This window comes from Artemia franciscana, chromosome 18, assembly GCF_032884065.1.
Source record: "Artemia franciscana chromosome 18, ASM3288406v1, whole genome shotgun sequence".
Classification (NCBI taxonomy): domain Eukaryota; kingdom Metazoa; phylum Arthropoda; class Branchiopoda; order Anostraca; family Artemiidae; genus Artemia; species Artemia franciscana.
The window spans coordinates 23,058,357-23,083,318 of record NC_088880.1 but is presented as its reverse complement, the minus strand read 5'-3'; the positions used below and the strand labels follow the sequence as shown (position 1 = coordinate 23,083,318).

At 36.8% G+C, this 24,962-nt stretch overlaps 1 protein-coding gene across 1 annotated transcript; it reads left to right on the top strand.

Moving 5' to 3' along the window:
* Positions 1–2,746: 2,746 nt before the first annotated feature.
* On the top strand, positions 2,747–24,130 carry LOC136038766 (coagulation factor IX-like). The gene is made up of 5 exons (XM_065722139.1): positions 2,747–2,875; positions 8,272–8,455; positions 11,142–11,392; positions 17,206–17,447; positions 23,851–24,130. The coding sequence occupies exons 1-5, from the start codon at positions 2,794–2,796 to the stop codon at positions 24,025–24,027; spliced, it is 936 nt and encodes a 311-aa protein (XP_065578211.1). The 5' UTR covers positions 2,747–2,793; the 3' UTR covers positions 24,028–24,130.
* Positions 24,131–24,962: the final 832 nt, after the last annotated feature.

Below are 24,962 nucleotides of genomic sequence, written 5' to 3'. Positions count from 1 at the left end.
GTTCAGCATAGTCGAAAACCATAATAACTATGTCTTTGGGGATGACTTACTCCCCCACAATCCCTGGGGGAGGGGCTGCAAGTTACAAACTTTGACCAGTGTTTAGATATAGTAATGGTTATTGGGAAGTGTACAGACGTTTTCAGGGGGATTTTATTTTGTTTGGGGGTGGGGCTGAGGAGAGGGGGCTATGTTGGAGGATCTTTCCTTGGAGGAATCTGTCATGGGGGAATAAAAATTCAATGAAAAGGGCGCAGGATTCTCTAGCATCACTGTAAGAAAACAATGAAAAATAAACATGAAAACGTTTTTTCAAATGAAAGGAAGAAGTAGTATTGAAACTTAAAACGAAAAGAGATTATTCCGCATATGACGGGTTCTAAGAATACTTTAGCATAAAGAGCGAGGTATTTAGGAGAAGATAAATACCTTGCTCTTTATGCTAAAGTATTTTTAGTAATTTCAACTATTTATTCTAACGCCTTTCTGATTCAGGGGTCATTCTTAAAGAATTGGGACAAAACTTACGATTTAGTGTAAAGAGCGAGGTATTAACGAGGGTACAAACCCCTTCGTATACATAATAAAAATATAAGGTTATGAAAGTTTGTTACGTAAGTTAATTCTTCAGTTACGTATATTTTTTACTAATAAAAACGGTCGTTAAAAATTAAAAGTTCTAGTCGCCTTTTTAAGTAACAAAAAAATTTGAGGGTAACTAGGCCTCCTTCTCCACCCCTTATTTCTCAAAATCGTCTGATCAAAACTAAGAGAAAGCCATTTAGCCAAAAAAAGAATTAATATATAAATTTCATTTTAATAATTTATGTGCGGAGAGCCAAAACCAAACATGCATTAGTTCAAAAACGTTCAGAAATTAAATAAAAAAAAACTAATTTTTTTAGCTGAAAGTAAGGAGCGACATTAAAACATAAAACGAACAGAAATTACTCCGTATATGAAATGGGTTGTCCCCTCCGCAGTCCCTCGCTCTTTACGCTAAAGTTTGACTCTTTGCCACAATTCTACCTTTTAAAACAATTAAAAACTTTAGCGTAAAGAGCGTGGGACTGCGGAGGGGACAACCCATTTCATATACGGAGTAATTTCTGTTCGTTTTATGTTTTAATGTCGCTCCTTACTTTCAGCTAAAAAAATTAGTTTTTTTTTATTTAATATATATATAGCTCGAAAACTATTTTATGCGGTGAAAATGTATTTTTGAAGAACCTTCTAGGGTAAATAAATGATGTTACTTCGATAAGAATTGAAATTTGATGCACAACGAAAGTGAATAACTTGATGGAAACACGTGATGTGAAACACGGTAGCAGCTTTATGAGCACACATGGCAAGCACATGTTGTGAAAATTGGCTATTTAGTTTCTTCCAAATGATCTGCAGCGGATCAAAGATCACAACATCAATTTGGCATATAATCATTAATCGGTTCAGTTTCTTTAACGGTCTTTAATACCAACTTGGAGCATTAAACCCGGAAGATTAGTGACAGCATAGTTGCCAAAAATTGAATTATACTTCAATTTATTTTTGTCAAAATAATACACAGATATTAAAGTCTAAATTTAGGTAATATATTTATAAGTTGTAACATGTGTGTTTTGCTGTGGTAACTAATGAAAATCAGCTCATTTTATGCAACTGTTTGAGATTGAAAATAGCAGGTTTGTAAAGGGAGAGCATAGGATAGCCATTGATTCTTTGGTTACAGTTTCATTTACGCAACCCAGAAGTCTCACTATTTTGGACCAAGAGTCCTAGCAAGATGGTATAAGAACCACTTAAATAAGAGGCTGAATCGGAGAGTCTCGCATCTTGTGTCTCGTAGATTTTAAATTATCGATTTAAATAAAACGATTTTTCTCGCTCGGAATTCAGTAGAATTAAGAAAATGTAGTGATTTGCTGACAATTAAACTGGTTTGAGTTTCTAAAAGATTTATAATTGTATATTGAAAGTTCCCCCATTGTAAACCCGTCTGAACTTCTAGCTTCCCTGAGAGACAAAAAAAAACCCTACCCCAGGTATATGACCCAGAGACGGATTTAGGGGAGGGACAGGAAGGGGTACTTGCCCCAAGTGAAGGATGAAAGAAGTTTAAGAAATTTAAGGGGCGCAAAATTTCATACTAATAATCTAACGGTTATAATCATTTTACAATTTTTGAAATTTTATGAATAAAGTAGTGAGCTCAGTTAATAAATGAAATGATTAACAAATTATTAATAAAATAAAGTTAAATAGAAAATAATTAAATAACAACAGTTAAAGTAATAAGTTAAACAGATAAAGTTAAAATAATTAATTAAAACTGAATAATTTAACTACTAAGTTAAGTTATAACTGAAAAATAAGTTAACTAATTGATCCAGAGATTTAAAATAATCTTGTTAATAAATGAAAATTTTGTTAAGATTTAGCCTGAAAATTTTGTGGGAGATAGGAGGCGGGGTAATCAAGATTCTGCGCTGGGCGCAAGAGAGGCCAGAACCAGCACCAATAAGACCACCTCTTTTTTTAACAAGCAACTACGTGTTAGATTTCTCTTTGACCTTATTTAGAAAAAATTAAATTTTTTTACATTGTGGAAAGCTGAAATCAATCGTTCGTTAACGACTGTGCTTTATCAATTAATTACCGTACAGTAATTACCATCTACTATGTTTATTACCTTTGTAATTTTGTATTTATCACCTACTGAATATCATTTTGGCATTTAGTTTCTAAAAAGTGTCAGTTACACTTTCGGTGTGTGAAAACATTTAGTGCACCATGAGAATCTATTATACAGCATTTCTTTTTGTTGGTGTCACTGGGCTCTTTGGTAGATTCAACTTTTTCTCCAAAAGTAAAGGTATAAATAAACTATATTTTTTGTGTATATTGGATTTGTTCTTCTTTTTTGTCATTATTTTGATTCATTTTTTTTCAAATTTGTTTTGCCATTAAATCCTACTGAAACCTAACTTTTTATATTCCCTTTTTTGATTTTCAGTTTAAATAAAGAGCGACACAGCTTTTGCATATTATTAATTAAAAAACAGTTTTCTGAAAAGCTTAATACCAAAAAATTCTGTTGAAAGTAAAGAGCAAAGATAAGACTTAAGCAATCAAGATTTATTTATTTTTGAAAAAATATTTTTTTAAGGATTTACATATTTTTGAAAAAAATGTTTTAAATAATCTGACACTTGGCATTTTCCCATGTTTGCGGAGTTCTGGAAAACTAGAATTATGAAACCACACAATTCTGTAGTTCTGTAGAAGTCAGAAACCACATAATTCCAAAAATTTCTAGAAATCTAAAACCCAAAAACTGACACAATAAAACATGATTAGGAGTTAAGAAATCCTTAGGTAGCCTGTAAAAATAAAACTAATTTGAAAGCTCTCAATAGTCTTTTACCAGCCGCAAAATCAATAAATTTCAATATAGAATATTGTTCTCTAGAAAATTCAAACAAACTAAGTTTTCAGTAAAGTGTTAATGTTTCAGATTTCTACAGACATGGGGAAATATAGACTCGGTTTTTTAAACAGATGTTGAAAAAATATTGCATGGACGGCGAGGAAGTAATTTTTGGTCTTTTAACTTCACTATATTGGCTACTTTCATCAAAAAATCTTTATGATGTAAAATTTACTTTTGTTAGTTTTGTTAAATTTTAAAATACAAAAAACAAGGCTTATAAAAAGATTTTGCCCATCTTAGGTAAGAACAAGAGCTAAGAGCTCGTATGGCACTTGTGACGAGGTCGGAAAAGCCAAGAGCTCATATGGCATGAGCTCTAGCAAATTCTAGAGCAAATCAGCAAATCTCTAGCAAATTCAGGTCGGGATTTAAAATAAGAGGTCTGAGACACGAGATCCTTCTAAATATCAAAATTCGTTAAGATCCGATCACCCACTCGTAAGTTAAAAATAAACCGTTTTTTTCTAATTTTTCCTCTCCCTTCAGCCCCCGGATGGTCGAATCGAGGAAAACAACTTTATCAAGTCAATTTGTGCAGCTTCCTGACACGTCTACCAATTTCATCGTCCTGGCACGTCCAGAAGCACTAAACTCGCCAAAGCACTGAACCCCACCATCTAACTCCCCCAAAGAGAGCGGATCCAGTCTGGCTTTGTCAAATACGTATCTGACATTTAGAAGCGTTTTCCAAGATTTCAGGTCAGGTCGATTCAAGGTCGAATCAGGGAAAACGACTTTATCAAGTAGGAGGGAGTTTGGATCCCCCTCAAAGTTTATCCAACTTGTAAAAACGTATCAAAAATACATATAAACAAATTTTGTATGGTTTTAAAGTTTTTTTTCGTGAGAAAAAAGTTCCTCAACAAACTTTTGGCCACGGCCTTGACAATCCCCCAACTGGTTTTACTGCTTATCCCAGTCCCCGCAACAAATATTATAAATCGTCTGCTGACTAACAGAACTAGGCTAACTCTAGTGGTGTCAGCTCTAGAAAATTTAGGTGGTAAGACAAGATGTATTTTTCAGTAACTAAAGAGGGGGACAATCTTCATTTTATTTTCCCAAATGCCAAACGAGGGACTCTTTCACTGAAATTACTCCAAAAAGGTGTTTTTCAAAATGAAGGAGGAGTGCAAAATATCTATGGAGCTATGCACCCTAATCTCCCCCAATTGACACAACAGAAACTAGTAGGAAACCGCATCATTATAGAGATCTTACCTTAGACCTTAGTTCCTCCTGTGCCCCTGGAGGCACCTAGGGCATCCAAGAAATGTCTCCCGTCATCTCGGTGGTGTGCAACAGCTAGTACATCTTTCCATTTGGGCTGTAGGGACGCATGTATATTTTACAATTCTCTTCTGTGTGAATGTCTTTGGGTGATTCTAGGATGGCCTCGTCTTCTTGATTCTTCTGGTTGCCAGAAGAGGATGGAGTTTGGCAAGCGATTTCTGCCCAGCCTGATGACATGCCCATGATAATATGCAAAGAATCATTTCTTATCCTTTGGGTCCAGTTTTTACATAGGGTTCTTCTGAAGCAAGTGTTTTCGGATGATTGTATTTTTTTCTCTTGTTGCTGATTGAAGTATCAGGTCTCAAATCTGTAAGGCAGCACTGACAGAACATTGCTTTGGCAGAAAAAATTTTGTTTAATTTGAATTGAACCTTTAAACAATCTATTAGTAGTTTTCGACCATATTAATGTGCTTTCATGCAGATTTATACTTGAAATAGCCACAAAAAGATTCATCGAGTGGTGAAAAAACTTCAAGTTCTAGACTTTCTCATTGTCATGAATCTCTTGCACTTAATAATCAAGTGAATAGGAATGGAAAAAGCTAGAAAAAAACTTCTTAAACAAAGGAATGGTTAGGACACTTAGGACACTGTGGACACTGTGGTGACCGTGGTGACTGACGACGGAATATTGGCTAAACACATTTATTTAAGTGTGTATTTAGTTTTCAGGACCCTTCTAGGGGCTAAATTTAAAGAAACAATAAGGCAAAAAAGGAGGTACTTCAGCACTTCCTAGTAAGAAAGTAATTTTCCTTGTTGTTAAAGGTAGGGAACTGCAATTACCATGTATGGAGTTGTTGAGCATGGTGAATCCAAAGGTGCATTTTTATTTCTAATAATCAGTTCTCCTAAAACTTTAAAATTCAACAGGCAAAAATAATAAAATTACACTTTGATGTAAGGAATTTAAGAAGTCTTAAATTCCTTACATCATCGCGGCTAATAAATTGCAACAATTACACTAACGTCCGTAAATTACAATAACTACTCATCATAAATTGTTTAAATGTCTTATATTTTACACATAAATTTCATAAAGGATAATATTTCATTAAATAATTGTATTTTCATATAGAATTCCTTAAAGATACCAACGATAATATACCCCATAGACTCTTTATTTGCTTTTTCAGTGACTATATTATCTTCATTTTTTCGTATATTTTCAACTGCCTTTTCTTCCGTTCTTTCGTCCATTGGCAGCAACATTTGGCATACTTGCGGCAGCAGTGGTTGGCCGAGCTTAAGCTCTCTTAAATAGGCTTATTCTCTGAGATAGGATTGACTGATCTGCTCCAAATGGTCACTTTTCTTCTTGTTTGGTAAAAACAGCACGATTTCATTTTCTTTTACAAGCAGCTATATTCAACCGATAGAGCAGCTTACTTGATAGCGATGGAACAATTGTCTGAATCATGATTCTATCAACTCGCAGTGTTTCAATGCAAGCCTCTAGAACAAGATGTACGTCGTCCATTTTATTTTGTTGTTTGAATGTCCATGGATTTTTTTGCCGTCATACCGATGTTGGCATATATCACCGTCAGTATTATCTTAGCCCTATATAAAACTCAATATCGTCAAAATATTTGGTGACTTGTCAGGTAGCTGAACTAAGTTGTCATAAAGACCTTCTCCTTCTTTTCCAAGTGCATAAAAGACAGCTTCAGAAATAGGTGAGGCAATTTGATCAACATAAATTGGTGGAACAGTGCAACGGTGTAAAAGGCTCCCGAAATCCTCAGCCAAATCGCGGTTGGCAAAACTTATTAACTTTTGCTTACTAAAACTTTACCACTGTCAAGAACACTTTTTCTTAATAACAAGTAACGTAAGGCAGTTGGTGACAGTCTTTCAGCAGCTTCCACAACATAAACAGCATTACCAATGGATTTTGATATTTTTTCGTATTTTCTGTCATTTTCTGCAGTCCAATGGTGGGGGACTAGCAATTTCCAAGGTGGCTTAAATCCGGCAGTGAGTAAAAAGGCTGGCACGTAAACGGCATGACATTTTTTAATTTCTTGCTCTATTACTTGGAGATTCTGAGGCCAAACATAAGACTCATCTGGGTAACCTCCTGCAGTTAGAAAATTGTATAATGGATCCAGCCAAACATAAATGCTTTGACTGGGAGCACTAGTCTGGAAATCTTTCTTTTATGAGCCAAGCAACAAGGTCATCCTTTTTGCTAATTGGTTTCACTACTGACTCATTTTCAAGCCATCTTTAAAGATCTTTTAAAGATGAAAATTTCTTCAGATAAACATTCTACTGACTTTCGTGAATCAGATAATGCTCGTATAGGCTTATCATCAGGTTAAGCAACTTTTTCGGTTGGTCTCTATGATAAAAATGCTTCGTCAGATTCACAGTACCATGGCTCGTAACTGCTTTTGTATATCTGCCCTTTTGCTTACATAAATTAGACATTACACAAAAGATAAATTGCACTTTGAAAAAATAACATGTAAAAATCATGGTTTGGATCAAGTGAACTTTTAGACTTTATTTGTTTTTCAATAATGTCTTTCAATAACGGCAGTAAGAGGATCTGTAGCTCCGTATTTTTTGGTTACTCTGAATTTCTGGCCCAAGGTAGGAGATTAAAGTACGCTTGCAATATTAATGATAATAAGAACGGAGAGCAATTTATCCCGTTCCGACAGGATTGGTCATAAGGATGATAATGACAGAATATGTAGGATAGAAAAACATTACAAAGGCGAGCAAGTTAAAAACGGTTAAACAGAAATGTACTCACAACAAGGAGCCCGTAGGTATGGCGGACTTTTCCACAAATGCTGAACAAGAGCCAAACGAATCAATTTAAAGTTTGACGCCATCGGAAGAACAAGATAAGTAAAAGAAACAGTACTAAAAGCGATACAAACTTGATTACTGAGCCAAACAGAAGCAATAGAGGGATGTTGAGAGTGGTGATCAAACACATGCATTTCACTTTTACTCTTATTAAACGAAAGGCCAATCTTATGACATACGATTTCTGTAGAGCAAAACTTTCTTCAGCTCGGGGAATCTGCTAGGACTCAAGATATTATTAGCATAAATTTAACAATGTAATATCTGGACGTAAAGGACGTAACTGGACGTAAAGTCCAGCTGCGTGGACTCTCGCTTGACCGCAAACCCTCATAGGTTTTCTACAGCGCGAAAATGCTATTTAATTTATTCATTTGTGAATTTGGAGTAATAAACTTATGAACACATCAACTTAGATTATGTTGTGACTCAACAACACTATTATTGTATAAAGGAGGGGAGCTAATAGCTCCCTGCCTAATGCCTTTAAATGCAAGAATTAATACTGCAGGACTATTAATCCGCGCCAGTGAGGAAATACAATGGAAGAAAACACATGAACAGTGAAAACTAAAGATTAAAAAAACTCTTTTCTTTGCTTGATTAACAAAATGGTAACAAATGACCAGTATAAAATGGTATTTTGTTTTCCAGACTGTGGACAAAGCCCAGTTGACAAGGCCAATGATTACGAAATCAGAATAATCGGAGGTAAAGAAGTGACCCCACACCAGTACCCATGGATGGTTTTATTTCATTATGTTGGAGTTAATGGCCACTGTGGAGGAAGCTTAATTCATCCTAGATATGTGCTAACGGCAGCACATTGTGATCAGGAGTAAGTTCATGTTACGAATATTTTACAGACGATAAGATAACTTTTGTTTTTGCTATGGTCTTAGCAGAGAATTAAGGACCTTAAGTAGATGGCGTTTATCAGCCCTATTTCGAATAGTGGCTTTTAAGAAGCAACTAGCTGCCTATTATTCCAAATTTTACAGAATCAATGCATAATCCATGCTTGCTTTTTTCGTTTAACCCATAGGTCCTCAAGATTTTCAGGCCAGCCACCTACCACACTCTACCCCATATGTGAGCACCCTGATAAAAATAATTTTAATAGTTTTGTTTAGAGTACCAAAAAGCTAAAAACAAGCAACAAACTCAGGCTAATATTGATAATCATATTACAAAATTTGTTTCAAATAAATTGCAATTATTATAAAAGGCTGTAATCAATCGGCTACTTTCAATGTGATGAGGGGGGTGTTTTTTTTATTACAAAGTTCGGGGAAACGAGAAGACATATTTTTGATAAAGCTACTCTGAATTCTTTTCTGCCATCTAGTCTTCCACGGTACTTCGTTGATGCTGGGGCAAAAATTCTGTTTCCCGTAAATACTTAGTTGCAGATGGGAATAGTGTTTAGATGGGAATTAGTTGTACATGGGAATTTTCACTGCATGGACAATTAATAAAATACCTCTATAGTTTTCGCAGGCAGTCTTGTCCCCTTTTTTGTGGACTGGAAGGAGGAATGAGATTTTCCAGTCTTTCGGAAAAGCCTTTGTCGTCCAAACTTGTACAAACAGATCGGTTAGACCGCATCACGGAGTTGGCAAAGCATTGCACATTTCATTAGGAATTCCATCCTCTCCTGGTGTCCTGCTACTCTATATGAACTGAAGGGCTTTCAGTACTTCTGCGATACTCGATGGGTCCAGATTTATATCGTAAGGCTTCCTAGCAGACATGAGAAAGGAGATGGATCATATGGGGTTTTAACGAAGTTCAGTAGCTCAGAGAAATGTTCTTGCCAACGTTCCAATTGTCCTTGTTCCGATCGGGTGATTTCCCTACACTGGTCTTTCAGCGATAGACAAGTGTTGAAGGGGCTTTTTCCACAGATTCTCTTAGCAATTTAAACATTTTCTTGCTATTATGATTTTTGGACGTATTCTCGATTTCATTTGCAATATTTGAGCAGTACAGTTCTCGGTCCTGTTTGACTGATAGTTCAACTGCTTTTCCGGCTGCTGCACCACCAACGAGGGGGCGCTTCCTTTCGACTAATTTTACGGTGCGGTCAGGAACCCAGATTCATTCTTTCGGTTGGTGTGGTCAAAGACTTCTTCGGCTAAATTATGGATAATAGCTTTAATCTGCGCCCATTCGTGGTCAACGTCAGTCAAAAGGTTTAGGACTTCAAATCGGTTCTGAGCCTCAGCTCGAACTCTTAATTATGGACAACTTAATTTAGCCACGTTAAAGCGGTTTGCTCTTTTCTGTTGCCATTGTCTGTTTAGACGATGACGGACTCTACATACAAGTAGATAGTGGTGAGATCCGTCAAAAACCCGTATAAGCTCCTCTACATACTCTGGCATCTAGCAGGAACCTCTGTAACGCATACTCACTAAAACCTGACCGATCTAAGGTTTTGTTCTGCCGGATTGTCGCGATACGAGATGAAACTGGCTCCAAGGTTGCCTCAGAGCTTGCAGTAGGAGCATCATCAAAGAATCTAACACCGTGTTGGCCCGAGTCATCAGTGGGGCCTGAGGTGTAGAAATGGAATTGATGTTGAGCCTTTTGGACAGAACGTCAATTATTTGTGTTTCAAATACGCACAAAATACTGACCCAATACTTGGGGACGTCAATTATTTGTGTTTCAAATACGCACCAAATATTGACCCAATACTTCAGAGCTCCCGTGTAAGGAGTAGCTGTGTAGATTCCAGCTTGCAACTTCGAATATTCCACATGCGAATATTCAGATGCTGAATTGGTCGGGCACCTTACATACTTGTCAAACCAGGCATCCCCCCATACCTGGCCATCGTCGGTTACCGCGAACACCATGGTAGTGTTATGCTGTAACTGCTCTTCTATATCCATTAATGTTCCAAAGGTTCCCCAGGCCCTTGGCATCCCAGTAAGATCGAGGCAACCCTTTGTTGAGGCCGTTGTCCATACAAACTGGATCCACCGGCTTGCCGCAGTTGTCCTCCTTTAGAGGATCATCCCATGAGGATGTTCTGCTTAGCCATATAATTAAACCCATTGTTGGTAGAAGGTTTATAGCTTACCGGGCGTGTCCAAATACTAGTAAGCTCTACTGAGTGTACATCAGAGGGGGCTTCTTCCTCCTCCACCGGCATTTACGACCCACGGATGAGGATGCCTCAACTTATATTATGGACCCCCAGGGACTAGGTCCCCCTCCCTTGGTCAGCGCCTTTTATTCACTGGAGGTACCCTAAATATCTTTAGGGTGTTCCAATATTAGCCACCTGGGGACGTGCTACATATATATATATATATATATATATATATATATATATATATATATATATATATATATATATATATATATATCTTTTCCCAAATGTAAATTGGGGAGATTTCCCTCAAAATGCAATATCCCCAGAAGCGATTGTTGATTATAAAAGAGCGTAAAAAGGCAGTGAATAGAGCATAAAGATTAAACTTTAATCTTAGCTGAATTGTATTACTTTTTAGAGTACCAGCTTATGCACAGCTAGGCGTCCACAATGTTGCAAATGCTTCAAACACAGAATTGATTCAAGTCAAACGATTCATCCATTACCGTAAGAAAAATCAGGCTGATAGACCTCCAAACCCATACGTACGCAGAAATGATATAGCACTAGTTGAACTGGACAGACCAGTCAAATTCAACGATCGAATTCATCCGATTTGTTTGGGAGCCTTCCAAAATGAAACAAAAATAAGGAATTTCACCGTTGCAGGTAAGCTTTGCCTATAGCTAGTGCATAGCAATGTATTCTAGGCTTACTCAATGAACTTGAATAAATTAGTTATTTTATATTGTGTTTACGTGGCCAACTTGAGTGAAAACATGTACTACATCGCATTTTAACGATAAGTAGACTAAACCAAGTAGATCTTTAAGGGGACAACAAACTCTTAGAAAAAACTTCATTGAACTCATTTCTTTTTTTTTTGGTCCACTTGGATATTCTAGGACGTGTAGACACGGTTAAGGGAGTCGTCTGTTAAGAATATAAAATAAGGAGATAAACTTATCTGTATTTATTTATGACATCCAATTTTTTTTAAATAACAAAAAGTAGCTTTTTTTTAGACATGGCCATGAAATATGATATAAACATGTTGACAGAATATTCAAAACTTGCCCAAAGTTTAAACAATAGTCCAATACTTCAGCTCAAAAATTAAAACCATTTTACAAACAGAAAAATAAAATTCTTAATATTCTTACATAAGCAATGATACAACTATGACAAGGCTATACAACACAGTTTTTGACAATTTAAATCATGATATAGTAAAATGAATCTATATTGCTCCCCCCCCTGAAAAAAACAAAACAAAAATCATGAAATTAAATTACTCTCCTTTGCTTTCCACATCGACAACATGCACACAATTTTATTCTTACTTACTTAATCCTCACACTGTGGTGGCGTCGAGAGCGTCGGCAGCCTTCTCGACGTAGGGTGGTCAGCAACAAGGGCCTCTATGTCAGGCAGCGAAATTACAACCTGTTCTAGGAATTTCCGGAGACTGTCATTCCACCAGAACTTAGGCCCAGAACCATTTCTAGAGTTGGTGGTGCCCGGGTAAAAACTAATTACAGGGATCCCCTCCCGACTAAAATATAAGCAGAAAAAGCAGAATCAAAGTGAAAAATTTAATCAAAGTGGGGAAGCCCCCAGCCTCAGTGGCCCCTATCCCCCGCGTTGGGGGAACTGCCCTGGTAGCCTTCCCCCTCCCCTTTTGAACGGTTCTGATTGGGCCTTCCTCTTGGCCAGCCACTACTGATTGGTTCAAATTCACAAACAACCCGCATCCATTAAAGAGTCCGAATCAGTGAAGTGTCCACTGGGCAGTCTGGTGTTACAAGGGTCACTGGCAAGTCATACTCCGCAAGCGATCATCTTTCATAAAGTCTGCCCATCGTATTCTTTCAATTTTCCAAAGTCAATAAGATTGACGGTGGTGGACAACTAGAGCTGCAGGCCAAGTCTCAGCTCCGTATAGTAGGATTGAACAAACTGAGGCTCAAAGGATCTTCATTATGTTGGCTCAGTTGATCATTGTCTTCTCCCAAATATGGCTCAGCCTACCAAAATAGCAAAAGCCTTGGCCGCGCGGAAAACAACTTTATGATCGATACAGCCGTCTAACGATATAATCAAACCAAGATAAGTGAAGTGGTTAACCACTTCGAATTGGTTCCCGGCGGTCGAATAATTTGATTTGTCGGTGTCAGACTTTGGCTGCACTACCGTGAATTTGGTCTCTTCCAGTTAATGAATGATTCAGTCCAAGCAGCTTCTTCCTGGAGGGTGTTCCGAACTATGAGTAGCTGTGACAGAATTGGCGAAAAGTGATATATTGTCAGCAAAGTCACCATCAGTGACAACTCTGTCCCTGTGCTTTAGTCCGAAGCTCAGCTTTCGGTACATGCAAGTCATAACATGGTCTTCAATACAGTTGAATAGCTCAGGAGCAACTGATCAACATTTTCTTACTTCCTTTCTTATTGGAAAGGACGTGCTGTGTCTACCGTTTACTTGCACACCACCCTCAGTCAATAAATGCATGGCCCTGAGTAGGTGGAAGTGTTTTGACTGAAGGCCAGTATTTGAAAGAATATTCCATAGGGAACCTCGATCAGTAGAGTCAAATGCTACCTTGAAATCGACATAAGCAATGGAGCCTGTTGGCAGAACTCGTTCGCCTTCTGAATGATTTGCCTTACGGAGAAAATATGTTCTGTCATTGATAGAACAGGCATAAAAGCGGCCTGCTCTACTCTACGCTTTCGTCGGAGGTGTGCAAAATATCCCTGGAAGAGCCCCATAGAAAAGAAGTTGCCTGGTGCTAAGAGGATTAATATCCACATAAATTTGGAGGACTCCTTGGAAACTTTTGCAGGAATCGCTACAGATGGAGAGAGAGGGATTGCTTTCAGCAGATATGAGAAGTGTTCATTCCACCTTGAAAGGTTGGAAACTATGTATTCAAGGACCACTAAGTCCGCAAATGGTACGTTTTCAATTGGTTGACAATGCTGACCAGTGAGGTCAAGCAAGTAATTGGACACTGCTGTAACGTTCTTCCTCGTGGCAACTTCTTGTAGCTTATCTGCATTGGTGTCAACGCATGACTTGAGATCTCCTCAATTTATTCCTGACACCGTTAAGATGTCGATAAGTCTTCATATGCCCATGCAGTCTTGCATGGTTTCGGAATGTGATGGTATCCACAGTATTTTGTAACAGCCATTTCTTTTTAATCTGAACTTGTATGCCGAGAGATTTCCTATCTGCGTCGGTAACTTCAATTTAAACGAGTGCTATATGACTTCAATGTCCAAAGGCTGGGACAGGCTTTCAAGACGGTTCTTAATTTCGATTGCGTATCACTCTTTGGTCGCAGGAGTATCAAGACTGCAGAGGCTTAGAATCGTAATGCGCTAATCAGCCTTTTAGGATTTCAACTTCAGACAAATTTTCGCAACATTACTAAGTTCATCACCACTAAAGGAGCAGCAGTTAGAAACCAAAGACCTCCGCCGCCATGAGATAATGATATAATTAATCATTTTCTTTGTGACTCCATCGTTACTAGACTTGGTGTGCTGGTGAATTTAAGGTCTTTCAAAAATTACGCTGGAGATAAGAGGCTAATGAGCTCTGCAAAGCTGAAGCAGACAGTTTCCATTGTCATTAGTTACGTCTGGGGTAACATATCCCATAACGTATTTCCGGATGCCTGTGGGATAATTAACGGTAGCGTTGAAGTCCCCAAAAAGAAGCAGTATATCGTGGAGAGAGGCAAAAGATATCACTTGCGTAAGGTGTGTATTGAACTGGCTCATAAAATCGGCGTCAGCCTTTTTGTTAGCGCATAGCACACAACTACAAAGAGCCATCCATGATGGTGTTTCAGGCAGGCTGAGAATAGACACCCTGATATTAAATTTTGAGATTTAGAAGCGCTTTTATAGTTCTGTAATGAAGAACCAGCTCTCCTTGTGTTGCCAGTGGCCGACCAAACAAGACCATTGTGGTCGCTGATGAATTTATCACCTTTTCTACCAAATAAGAGGGCCAGCAATAGCAACAGAATAATGCTCGAGTTCATTTTCGAGAAGTAATTGATCGCCTGAATATTTCGAAGTCAAAATATTGCAAGTGGCAATTTTCATACCACTCTTTTCAAGGAGGTTCAATCTTTGGGTGGTTCGGCCACCGTTGTGAGGACATCTGGGGACATTCTGGGTTCGGCATCGGAAACTGGAGTCTTGATTGACGCTATTTGTTGCAAAATAACTTTCCTTGCCCAAGCAAATCCAGGGGACAGGGTGCAAGCCTTTTTTCCAGCCCTCCTCACTTTATCTTGACTTGGGACGGACAATCGTGACCAGATGGTGCACAACAGGTTGGGGGCAAGGTGAGTTTGCAGAGGCTGTCGTCAATTAATCTGGGTCCTACGCCCTTCCGCAGTTGTCCACCTAAAGAGGATCCTCCCATGATGGTGTTCTGCTTCACCATGCAATTTTAAATCATTGCTGGGAGAAGGTTTGTAGCTCAGATGACGCGTCCACATACTGGTGGATCCTGCCGAGTGTAAATCCAATGAGCTTTCTTCCTCCTACAACTGCATTTACAGCCCCCGGTTGAGTGTGCCCCAGTTTCTACTATAGACCTCCATGTACTAGGTCCCCCTTGGTTCGCATCTCCTATTCAATGGAGGTACCCAACATATCCGTAGGACGTTACCCCATCCACAGCCCGGGGACACGGTGAGTGGCCTGGGGGAGGCCCCTACTGAGAAGGTAGCTCATTAGGTATAATTTTATTAAGTTTAATTTTCATTGTTATTTTTCTGTCTTCCCTCGCCATTTTTTCTCTTTTCTTCTCATCATAAACCTAAAATGTCATATAACACAGAATTATCTAATTAAAATCATAACGACTATTCTGAGTACTATTTGTGTCCCCCCCCCCAAATAAAAACGAGTTACTTTTCTTTCTTTGTGACTGTATTAACATATTTGAAGACCTGAATGATTGTTCTTTTAAAGTCGTCTGTAGGATCCCTGGAACTCCAGTGTAAGCACCTTCAAAAAATTTAATTTTTAATTTAGAAATTTAATTCGGCTGACATCCAGCCGAAATGTGTTTCACGTGCTCAACTCTTGTGTTGCATGGCGAGTAATACTTGTCATAGGCCAGTCGTTTTGTTCATTTATTTTCTATTCTTCTTTTTTTGTTATTAAAAAAGCGGGCATATTAAATATATTAAAACGATCTGACATAAAGTCACATAGTGATTAAAATTTAAAATAAACACGAATTACGATCGGTGAATAAAAGAGACCCCAAAGGAACAAAAATTAAAATGGGCTATCACATAAAATATAAAAATAATTGTGCTATGGATAAACTGATGAATTTTAAAACAAACAGAAATTGCCACGAATGACAGTAGGGACACTACTAAAGACCCTCTGAAAGCCAGAACATAGGCCTATTTACACTTCGCAGAAAATAAAATACATCTTACACGGTTTCACTTTTACCATTACAACATTAAAAGCAAAAAAAATTTAAACATTAAATATGAAACAATAAATCTTGTTTCATTAGTCAGATATGTAGAAAATTTTAAATCACACTTTCTTTCTTTTGAAAAAATTCCTTTTAAATGTATATAAAATCATTTGTTAAATCATGTAGCGATTCGGCAATCCAATAGGAATTTAGGAATATAGTAATATTTACCATAGGAATTTTTCCTTCCGAATCGAAGAAAAATAAAGATTCCATTAGACTTTGAAATGCTTAAGACGAGCAGCAGTTGTAATTTAAGATGACTTTGTAGACTTGTAGGATTTCCAGTTATTTTTGGCTCCTTTGGTATACGAGAAGGCCTAGGATCATCCATAGATTCTAGGCAACAATATCCTTTAGACATTATACAAGGGGATACAATTCATACACCGACAACCCAAGTTTTTACAGACTCACAAGCAGTCGATCAGTGACTAAAAATTGGTATCATTGTCAAAAATAACCCATGAAGTCTCAACGAGCCTTGACATGAGGAAGGTTAACTAGCTCTTACTAAATTTCAAGGTAGTCAAGGCCAAAGTAGGAGACCTATTTAATATATTCTTAGGCCTAAAAAAAGAAAACTCAGGAAATAATTTGATAGACTATCTAATTCTACAAAAGAATGCACGAAATAAAAAAAAAGAGAAAATGCTGTCGATCAGACGCTTTACTGTAGTGACACGTGTTTGAATGCACGTTTGTGTCGATACAGTTCCAGCAAGACTATGGATTTCGGTTTTTTAGTGTATTTTTATTGCTGTTAACTGACCTCTTCTGCTAGTTAATAGTATATTTCATGCTTGTTTTTGGCCAAAAAAGTAAAACAAATTTTTTCACTATTGAAGTTCATGGAATGCTTTCTTTTTCGGTATATGTTATAAAGTAAAATGGTTAGTACGGTCTATAGTCGTATAATAAGTCGTATAAGTTTTGTCAAATACTTTTTATAGGTTGGGGTCACACTTCCGAGGATGCCTCTTACTTTAGTGGATTAGGAGGAATCGATACAGCTGAATTGAACGCCCATGATAGGATTCTACCGCAGCCATTCTACCCTGTCCCTATTTTCATCCCAGTTTCTCCAGTTCTGCGTCATGTCGATGTTGCTCTTTTAAATGATGCTTGTGGAAATTTGAACAGAACCAAGCAAATTTGCGCGGGATCTGAAAAAGAAGAAAAGGACGGATGCCAGGTTTTTTTTCCTTTAGTAATATCTAAGACCTTCCCGACCAGATAAATTTCAGATCCTTCCGACTATAATAGAAATAACAATGAAAAAACAACGCTTGATTTCAAACAGCATTTGCGTTTACTTAGATAGCAACTGTATTCTGGCATTTACCAAAAATACAAACAAAACAATAAAACTATACACATAACTCTTACAACGCCATTAACGCTGTAAAAAAAAGAAAAAAAAAATGCAAAACAAGAGGAGATAACACAAGAATTAGTGAACACAGTGAATGTAATCCAAGTAGATATTTCGGTTATATATGCAACAGTCATTATCAGCGAAATGCTAAATAAAATAAATAAAAAGGAAACAAACTTGTTCAAAAAATACAAAGAATACATTTCTTAACTTCCTTACCTCACATGTGAGGTAAGGAGTCTCAGCTTCCTTACCTCACATAGGTTCAACAAAGATTCACTCTTCACAAATTTCCTTGTTGTCCTCTCTTATTTTGTATGATAGGAACGCAGTATGGTCTTCATCAGTCTTTCTGTAAAGAATACTATGCGAAAAATTATAAAAGCTGATAACTCTAGATACGTTTTACTAGCTCGAATTGTTCCTATGTCTATATATCGCAAATAGATTGGTGAGGGTGGAGCATCACGACACATACAAAGAGTATGGGTTCACACCAATGAAAATTCCACATAATCTATGATTTCGAAGCAAAATGGATATGCTGAAATAGGGCTTCACCAAAGTTCTGTTCCCGAGGAGATAAATAATCAGTTCCAAAACAGTTACCTTCATAAAAATTTATTTGCCGCATAAATTTTTCTCCAGAAAGCTTTTTATTATAACTTTTCCTATTATATTTGGGCTTCTTTAGCTCGTTAAAGCTAGGGTTGGCACACAGGACTTTTAACCACATCTGGAAAAGTCCCCATCCCCACCATCCTCCAAGACGGCCAGAATTAGGAAGAAAAAGAAATACTCAGAAAATGAGATGCGAATTATTCAGGAAAGTAGTAATGTAACCTACAGCAGTCGAATAGTCGTAGTCATAGCCAAAGTCCCCCCCCCAGCAGAGAATTTCTCCTTCCCCCGGATAGCCCCCCCTTTTTATGGAAAATTCCCCCCCACACAAAATATCATCTGACACAGAGAAAGTACAAAAATAAATACCTCATAATGTTAATCAGATGTCCTAAGGGGTAACAAAAGGACCAGATATCAAAAGCAATTCTAGGACAAGGACCGGCTTGTCTTCAATCACTTTTGACTTATAGAACGGACTAGAACTCTCAGTGTTCGGCCGAATGAGTATCCTGCGAAGTGTCTACGACAATGAGGAGAAAATTGGGGATGAGGAAGGACAGCCCCCTCCTATTTAGAATAAATTATGCTAACTTTGGGGTTTGATGTCACTCTTTATTTTCAAAATAACAGAATACATCACAAATATTCCGAGAAGTCAAGTGGAATTAAATATCAATTTCTACATCCACATCCCCTCTTCCTTACGGCTAATTCTGTATTTACCTGAAGGCTCAATGAGAGATAGGATGTTTTGGCATAAAATGCACTCTTTGAGCCAGTGGCAGTTCTGACCAGGGTTGCCAACTTGCACACTTTCAAACAGTTCGTGGTAACGAACTGTAGTAAGGAGCGACCCAGCTCAATAGTAAACGAAACTCTAAAAAACAGAATTTTGACGCTAAAAGATACATCAAAAGAATCGAATTTTCATGCTGATTCTAAATATATAAGTTTCATCAAATTTAGTCGTTGTCATCAAAAGTTACGAGCCTGAGAAAATTTGCCTTATTTTGGATAATAGGAGGAAACACCCCCTAAAAGTCAAAGAATCTTAACAAAAATCACACCATCGCATTCAGCGTATCAGAGAACCTTATAGCAAAATTTTCAAGCTCCTATCTACAAAAATGTGGAATTTCGTATTTTTTGCCAGAAGACAGATCACGGGTGCGTCTTTATTTGTTTTTTTCCCCAGTTGTCATCGTATCGACCAAGTGGTCCTAGAATCTCGCAAGAGGGCTTATTCTAACGGAAATGAAAAGTTCTAGTGCCCTTTTTAAGTGACCAAAAAAATTGGAGGGCACCTAGGCCCCCTCCCACGCTCATTTTTTTCCCAAAGTCAACGGATCAAAATTTGAGATAGCCATTTCGTTCCGCATAATCGAAAACCATAATAAATATGTCTTTGGAATGACTCACTCCCCCACAGTCCTTGGGGGAGGGGCTGCAAGTTACAAACTTTGTTCAGTGTTTACATACAGTAATGGTTATTGGGAAGTGTACAGACGTTTTCAGAGGGATTTTTTGGTTTGGGGGTGGAGTTGAGGAGAGGGGGCTATGTGGGAGGATCTTACCTTGGAGGAATATGTCATGGGGAAAGAGAAATTCAATGAAAAGGGCGCGGGATTTTCTAGCATTAATATAAAAAAAACAATGAAAAAATAAACATGAAAAAGTTTTTTCAACTGAAAGTAAGGAGTAGCATTAAAAATTAAAACGAACAGAGATTATTACGCATATGAGGGGTTCTAAAAATACTTTAGAATAAAGAGCGAGGTATTTAGGAGGAGATAAGTACCTTGCTCTTTATGCTAAAGTATTATTAGTAATTTCAACTATTTATTCTACGGCCTTTCTGATTCAGGGGTCATTATTAAAGAATTTGGACAAATCTTACGATTTAGTGTAAAGAGCGAGGTATTAACGAGGGGAAAAACCCCCTCATATACACAATAAGAAATATAAGAATATAAAAGTTTGTTACGTAAGTTAATTCTTAAGTTACGTATATTTTTTACTAATAAAAACATTCGTTAAAAATTAAAAGTTCTAGTTGCCTTTTTAAGTAACCGAAAAATTGGAGGGCAACTTGGCCTCCTTCCCCACCCCTTATTTCTCTAAATCGTCTGATCAAAACTAAGAGAAATCCATTTAGCCAAAAAAGAATTAATATGAAAATTTCATTTTAATAATTTATGTGCGGAGAGCTAAAATCAAAAATGCATTAATTCAAAAACGTTCAGAAATTAAATATAAAAAAAAATAGTTTTTTAAACTGAAAGTAAGGAGCGACATTAAAACTTAAAACGAACAGAAATTACTCCGCATATGAAATGGGTTGTCCCCTCCGCAATCCCTCGCTCTTTACGCTAAAGCTTTTAATTGTTTTAAAAAGCAGAATTGTGGCAAAGAGTCAAACTTTAACGTAAAGAGCGAGGGATTGCGGAGGGGACAACCCATTTCATATACGGAGTAATTTCTGTTCGTTTTAAGTTTTAATGTCGCTCCTTACTTTCAGTTTAAAAAACTAGTTTTTTTTATTTAACTTTCGTACAAAATGCACTCTTTTTTCACTGCATTCTTTCACTCCACTGACCGGATTTGCACTCTTTTGCCCATTTGCTCTTTGAACTCTTTTATAAAATGAAGAAAAACTTGAAAAAATACAAGTTAAATTACTTAAGCATATATATATATATATATATATATATATATATATATATATATATATATATATATATATATATATATATATATATATATATATATATATATATATATATATATATATATATATATATATATATATATATATATATATATATATATATATATATATATATATATATATATATATATATATATATATATATATATATATATATATATATATATATATATATATATATATATATATATATATATATATATATATATATATATACATATATATATATATATATATATATATATATATATATATATATATATATATATATATATATATATATATATATATATTATTGGTGGCACAGACCTGTGAAAGCTTGGGCCTAATAGTCCACAAGAGACCATGGGCCACTAGGGGCATTAGTGCTAGCACTGGTAGCACTGTGTCACGTACAGTGGTGGTGCTAGGGAGCGAACAAGTACATTGTCATAGAAATTGTATGAAAGCAACGTTAAAAGCTAAAGAATTGGTAATCACAAGTTGATCAAACAAGCAATTGTTCCAGACAAATTTCTAAGCTGTCAAAGCTTTGTCAAATTCTAAAACTTCATATGGTCACATATCCCCACTCAAAGCACATATCACATATCCCCAATCCAAGCACATATCACATATCTCCACTCCAAGCACATATCACAAATCCCCTCTCCAAGCACATATCACATATCCCGACTCCAAGCATATATCACATATCCCCACTCCAAGCACATATTACATATCCCCACTCCAAACACATATCACATATCCCCACTCCAAGCACATATCACATATCTCCACTCCAAGCACATATCACATATCTCCACTCCAAGCACATATCTCCACTCCAAGCACATATCACATATCTCCACTCCAAGCACATATCACATATCCCCACTCCAAGCACATATCACATATCCCCACTCCAAGCACATATCACATATCCCCACTCCAAGCACATATCACATACCCCACTCCAAGCACATATCACATATCTCCACTCCAAGCATATGTCACATATCTCCACTCCAAGCACATATCACATATCCCCACTCCAAGCACATATCACATATCCCCACTCCAAGCACATATCACATATCCCCACTCCAAGCACATATCACATACCCCACTCCAAGCACATATCACATATCTCCACTCCAAGCACATATCACATATCTCCACTCCAAGCACATGTCACATATCCCCACTCCAAGCACATATCACATATCCCCACTCCAAGCACATATCACATATCCCCACTCAAAGCACATATCACATATCCCTACTCCAAGCACATATCACATATCTCCACTCCAAGTACATATCACATATCCCCACTCCAAGCACATATCACATATCCCCACTCCAAGCACATATCACATATCCCCACTCCAAGCACATATCACATATCCCCACTCCAAGCACATATCACATATCCCCACTCCAAGCACATATCACATATCTCCACTCCAAGCACATATCACATATCTCCACTCCAAGCACATATCACATATCCCCACTCCAAGCACATATCACATATCCCCACTCCAAGCACATATCACATATCCCCACTCCAAGCACATATCACATATCTCCACTCCAAGCACATATCACATATCTCCACTCCAAGCACATATCACATATCTCCACTCCAAGCACATATCACATATCTCCACTCCAAGCACATATCACATATCTCCACTCAAAGCACATATCACATATCTCCACTCCAAGCACATATCCCCACTCCAAGCACATATCACATATCTCCACTCCAAGCACATATCACATATCTCCACTCCAAGCACATATCACATATCCCCACTCCAAGCACATATCACATATCCCCACTCCAAGCACATATCACATATCCCCACTCCAAGCACATATCACATACCCCACTCCAAGCACATATCACATATCTCCACTCCAAGCACATATCACATATCTCCACTCCAAGCACATATCACATATCCCCACTCCAACTCACTCCAAGCAACAGCAGAGTGCGACTTCAAAATCTTGAATCGCCTACCGTTTAAAATGCTGCTTATACATAATGAAAAAGAAAATCAAAAGTTTCTGCTTGAAAATATTTTTTAGATCTGTTGTTTTTTACCCAAGGTTTAAATTGAATATATCTCCAACTTTATTTCATTTTATTACTATAACGTTTAGACAAATATCAAGATTGCGATACTACTGTTTAGGCTGTCAAACCAGTGTTTAAACACCAAATTACACTGCCAGATACTAGTTAATTACAATATAAGTGTATTTGTGAAAATCAGTTTATTTTTACAATTTTTTTTATTGAATTAAATCTGATGATTAATAAACAGCTCAATATGTCTTTGAGACACATCCATATGTAATATTCGGAGCAGCATAGTTAGTTTTCACTAAAGCTCATTTGAAAGTTCTAGTTAGAACCGTTTAAATTTCGTAATGTCATTCGATAGTCAAATTTGAGTCAAAGTGGACAAACAATTGAATGTCAGCTCAACTGTGAAACTCACCTGAACTTATACGCATTAAGCTAAGATAGACTACAGAAAGAACATAGGTTTACGAAATCATTGCATCTTTTCTTTTATACTACAAGCAAAGGCTTCTTACCAGGTATTTTAAGCATATTTTACTATCATCAAATGTGCTGTGTTAAATTTTAACACACCATTAAATTTTTGTGTTGCCTCCATTAAATATGTTCTGCATTGCCACCATCAAATTGGTTGTGGCTAAATGTGTTTCCACCATACAGATTTGTCCGATGTTTACCTGCTTGCACCTTTGCAAGGTATTTTCTTTAATTATCTAGAATCTTTAATCTGAAAACATTTTATCATAATTCTTCAGACCCATTCAATCCCTTCTCCTTTGTTTTAGGGAGATTCTGGTGGTCCACTTATGATGAAGTTTGATCAACGTTACTACATTGCTGGTATTACAAGCACAAACGGTGGTGAAAAATGTGGCAAGGGGGGAATATATACCCGAGTTTCATTTTATTTAACTTGGATAGAAAAAATTGTTAAAGTGAAACCTAATAAAGTTAAAAACTGATTTAAGCTGCTTACTAGATCAGTATTTCCAGGGACAATTTTTTTTTAAAGAGCTAGATTGCAACTCAAATAAATCCAGATTATAAAAGCACAAATATGTATCACAAGGCCGTATCCAGGGTCATACCCCCCCCCCCTTCATAGAAATTTTTATCAGAAAATATTTTTAAAAGATCATAAAATTTATATTGATATAGAAGGAATTAGTACCATTAAACATTTACTACCATTTCAGCAGAAAACCTTCAAAATGCATGGGACTACACACAATACAAATGTCAAGTTCAACATTTTCTGTTTCATGATTCCTTTCCACTGACCTGATAAATCTCCCTAAATAATTATCTTTAATATGAAAACATCGCAGGAGCTTCAAAACAGTACGGTTTTGTCCAACACGCAAAAACTTAACAAAAATAAAAATGGACAACTTTTTTGTGCTTTTTTGAAGTTTTCTTTGTCCCCCTCCACAAAAAAAAATCCAGGGTACGCCAATTTTGCCAACATTGAGGTTTCTATAACCTTCTACGTAACCAAACACAAGCAAGAAATTTTACTATGACATTTGATGAAGCTTCATTTTTAACAATTTTTGCCAGAATTCGGGCCTTCATAATCCTCTAAGGAGACAAACACCATATTGAACAATGGATTTCCATTGTCGCTCGGCTGTGAGAAAATGTCCAAAACTCTAAGCAAAGCCAATTTGATAGATATTCAAGGCCTAATATATCAAAATAGTTACTTACTTATTTCTTTCGTTTTAATGCTATAGGAACGGATGAATTTTCTTTTTCTACATTGCAAATCACTCATGTCATCCCATTTCAACTAACAGGCGAATAATTACCCTAATCCTTGGCCCTTGATGTATTTTGTTAACCATGACGCTATTAAGGTTATTATTTTTTTTTTTTAAACATTAGGACGGGTAAT

Excerpts from the sequence above, each read along its gene's own strand:
- LOC136038766 (XM_065722139.1), top strand. The coding sequence starts at position 2,794 with ATGAGAATCTATTATACAGCATTTCTTTTTGTTGGTGTCACTGGGCTC. Across the intron at positions 11,393-17,205 it reads AAGGAATTTCACCGTTGCAG|GTTGGGGTCACACTTCCGAG; the intron begins GTAAGCTTTGCC and ends TACTTTTTATAG. Across the intron at positions 17,448-23,850 it reads AAGAAAAGGACGGATGCCAG|GGAGATTCTGGTGGTCCACT; the intron begins GTTTTTTTTCCT and ends CCTTTGTTTTAG.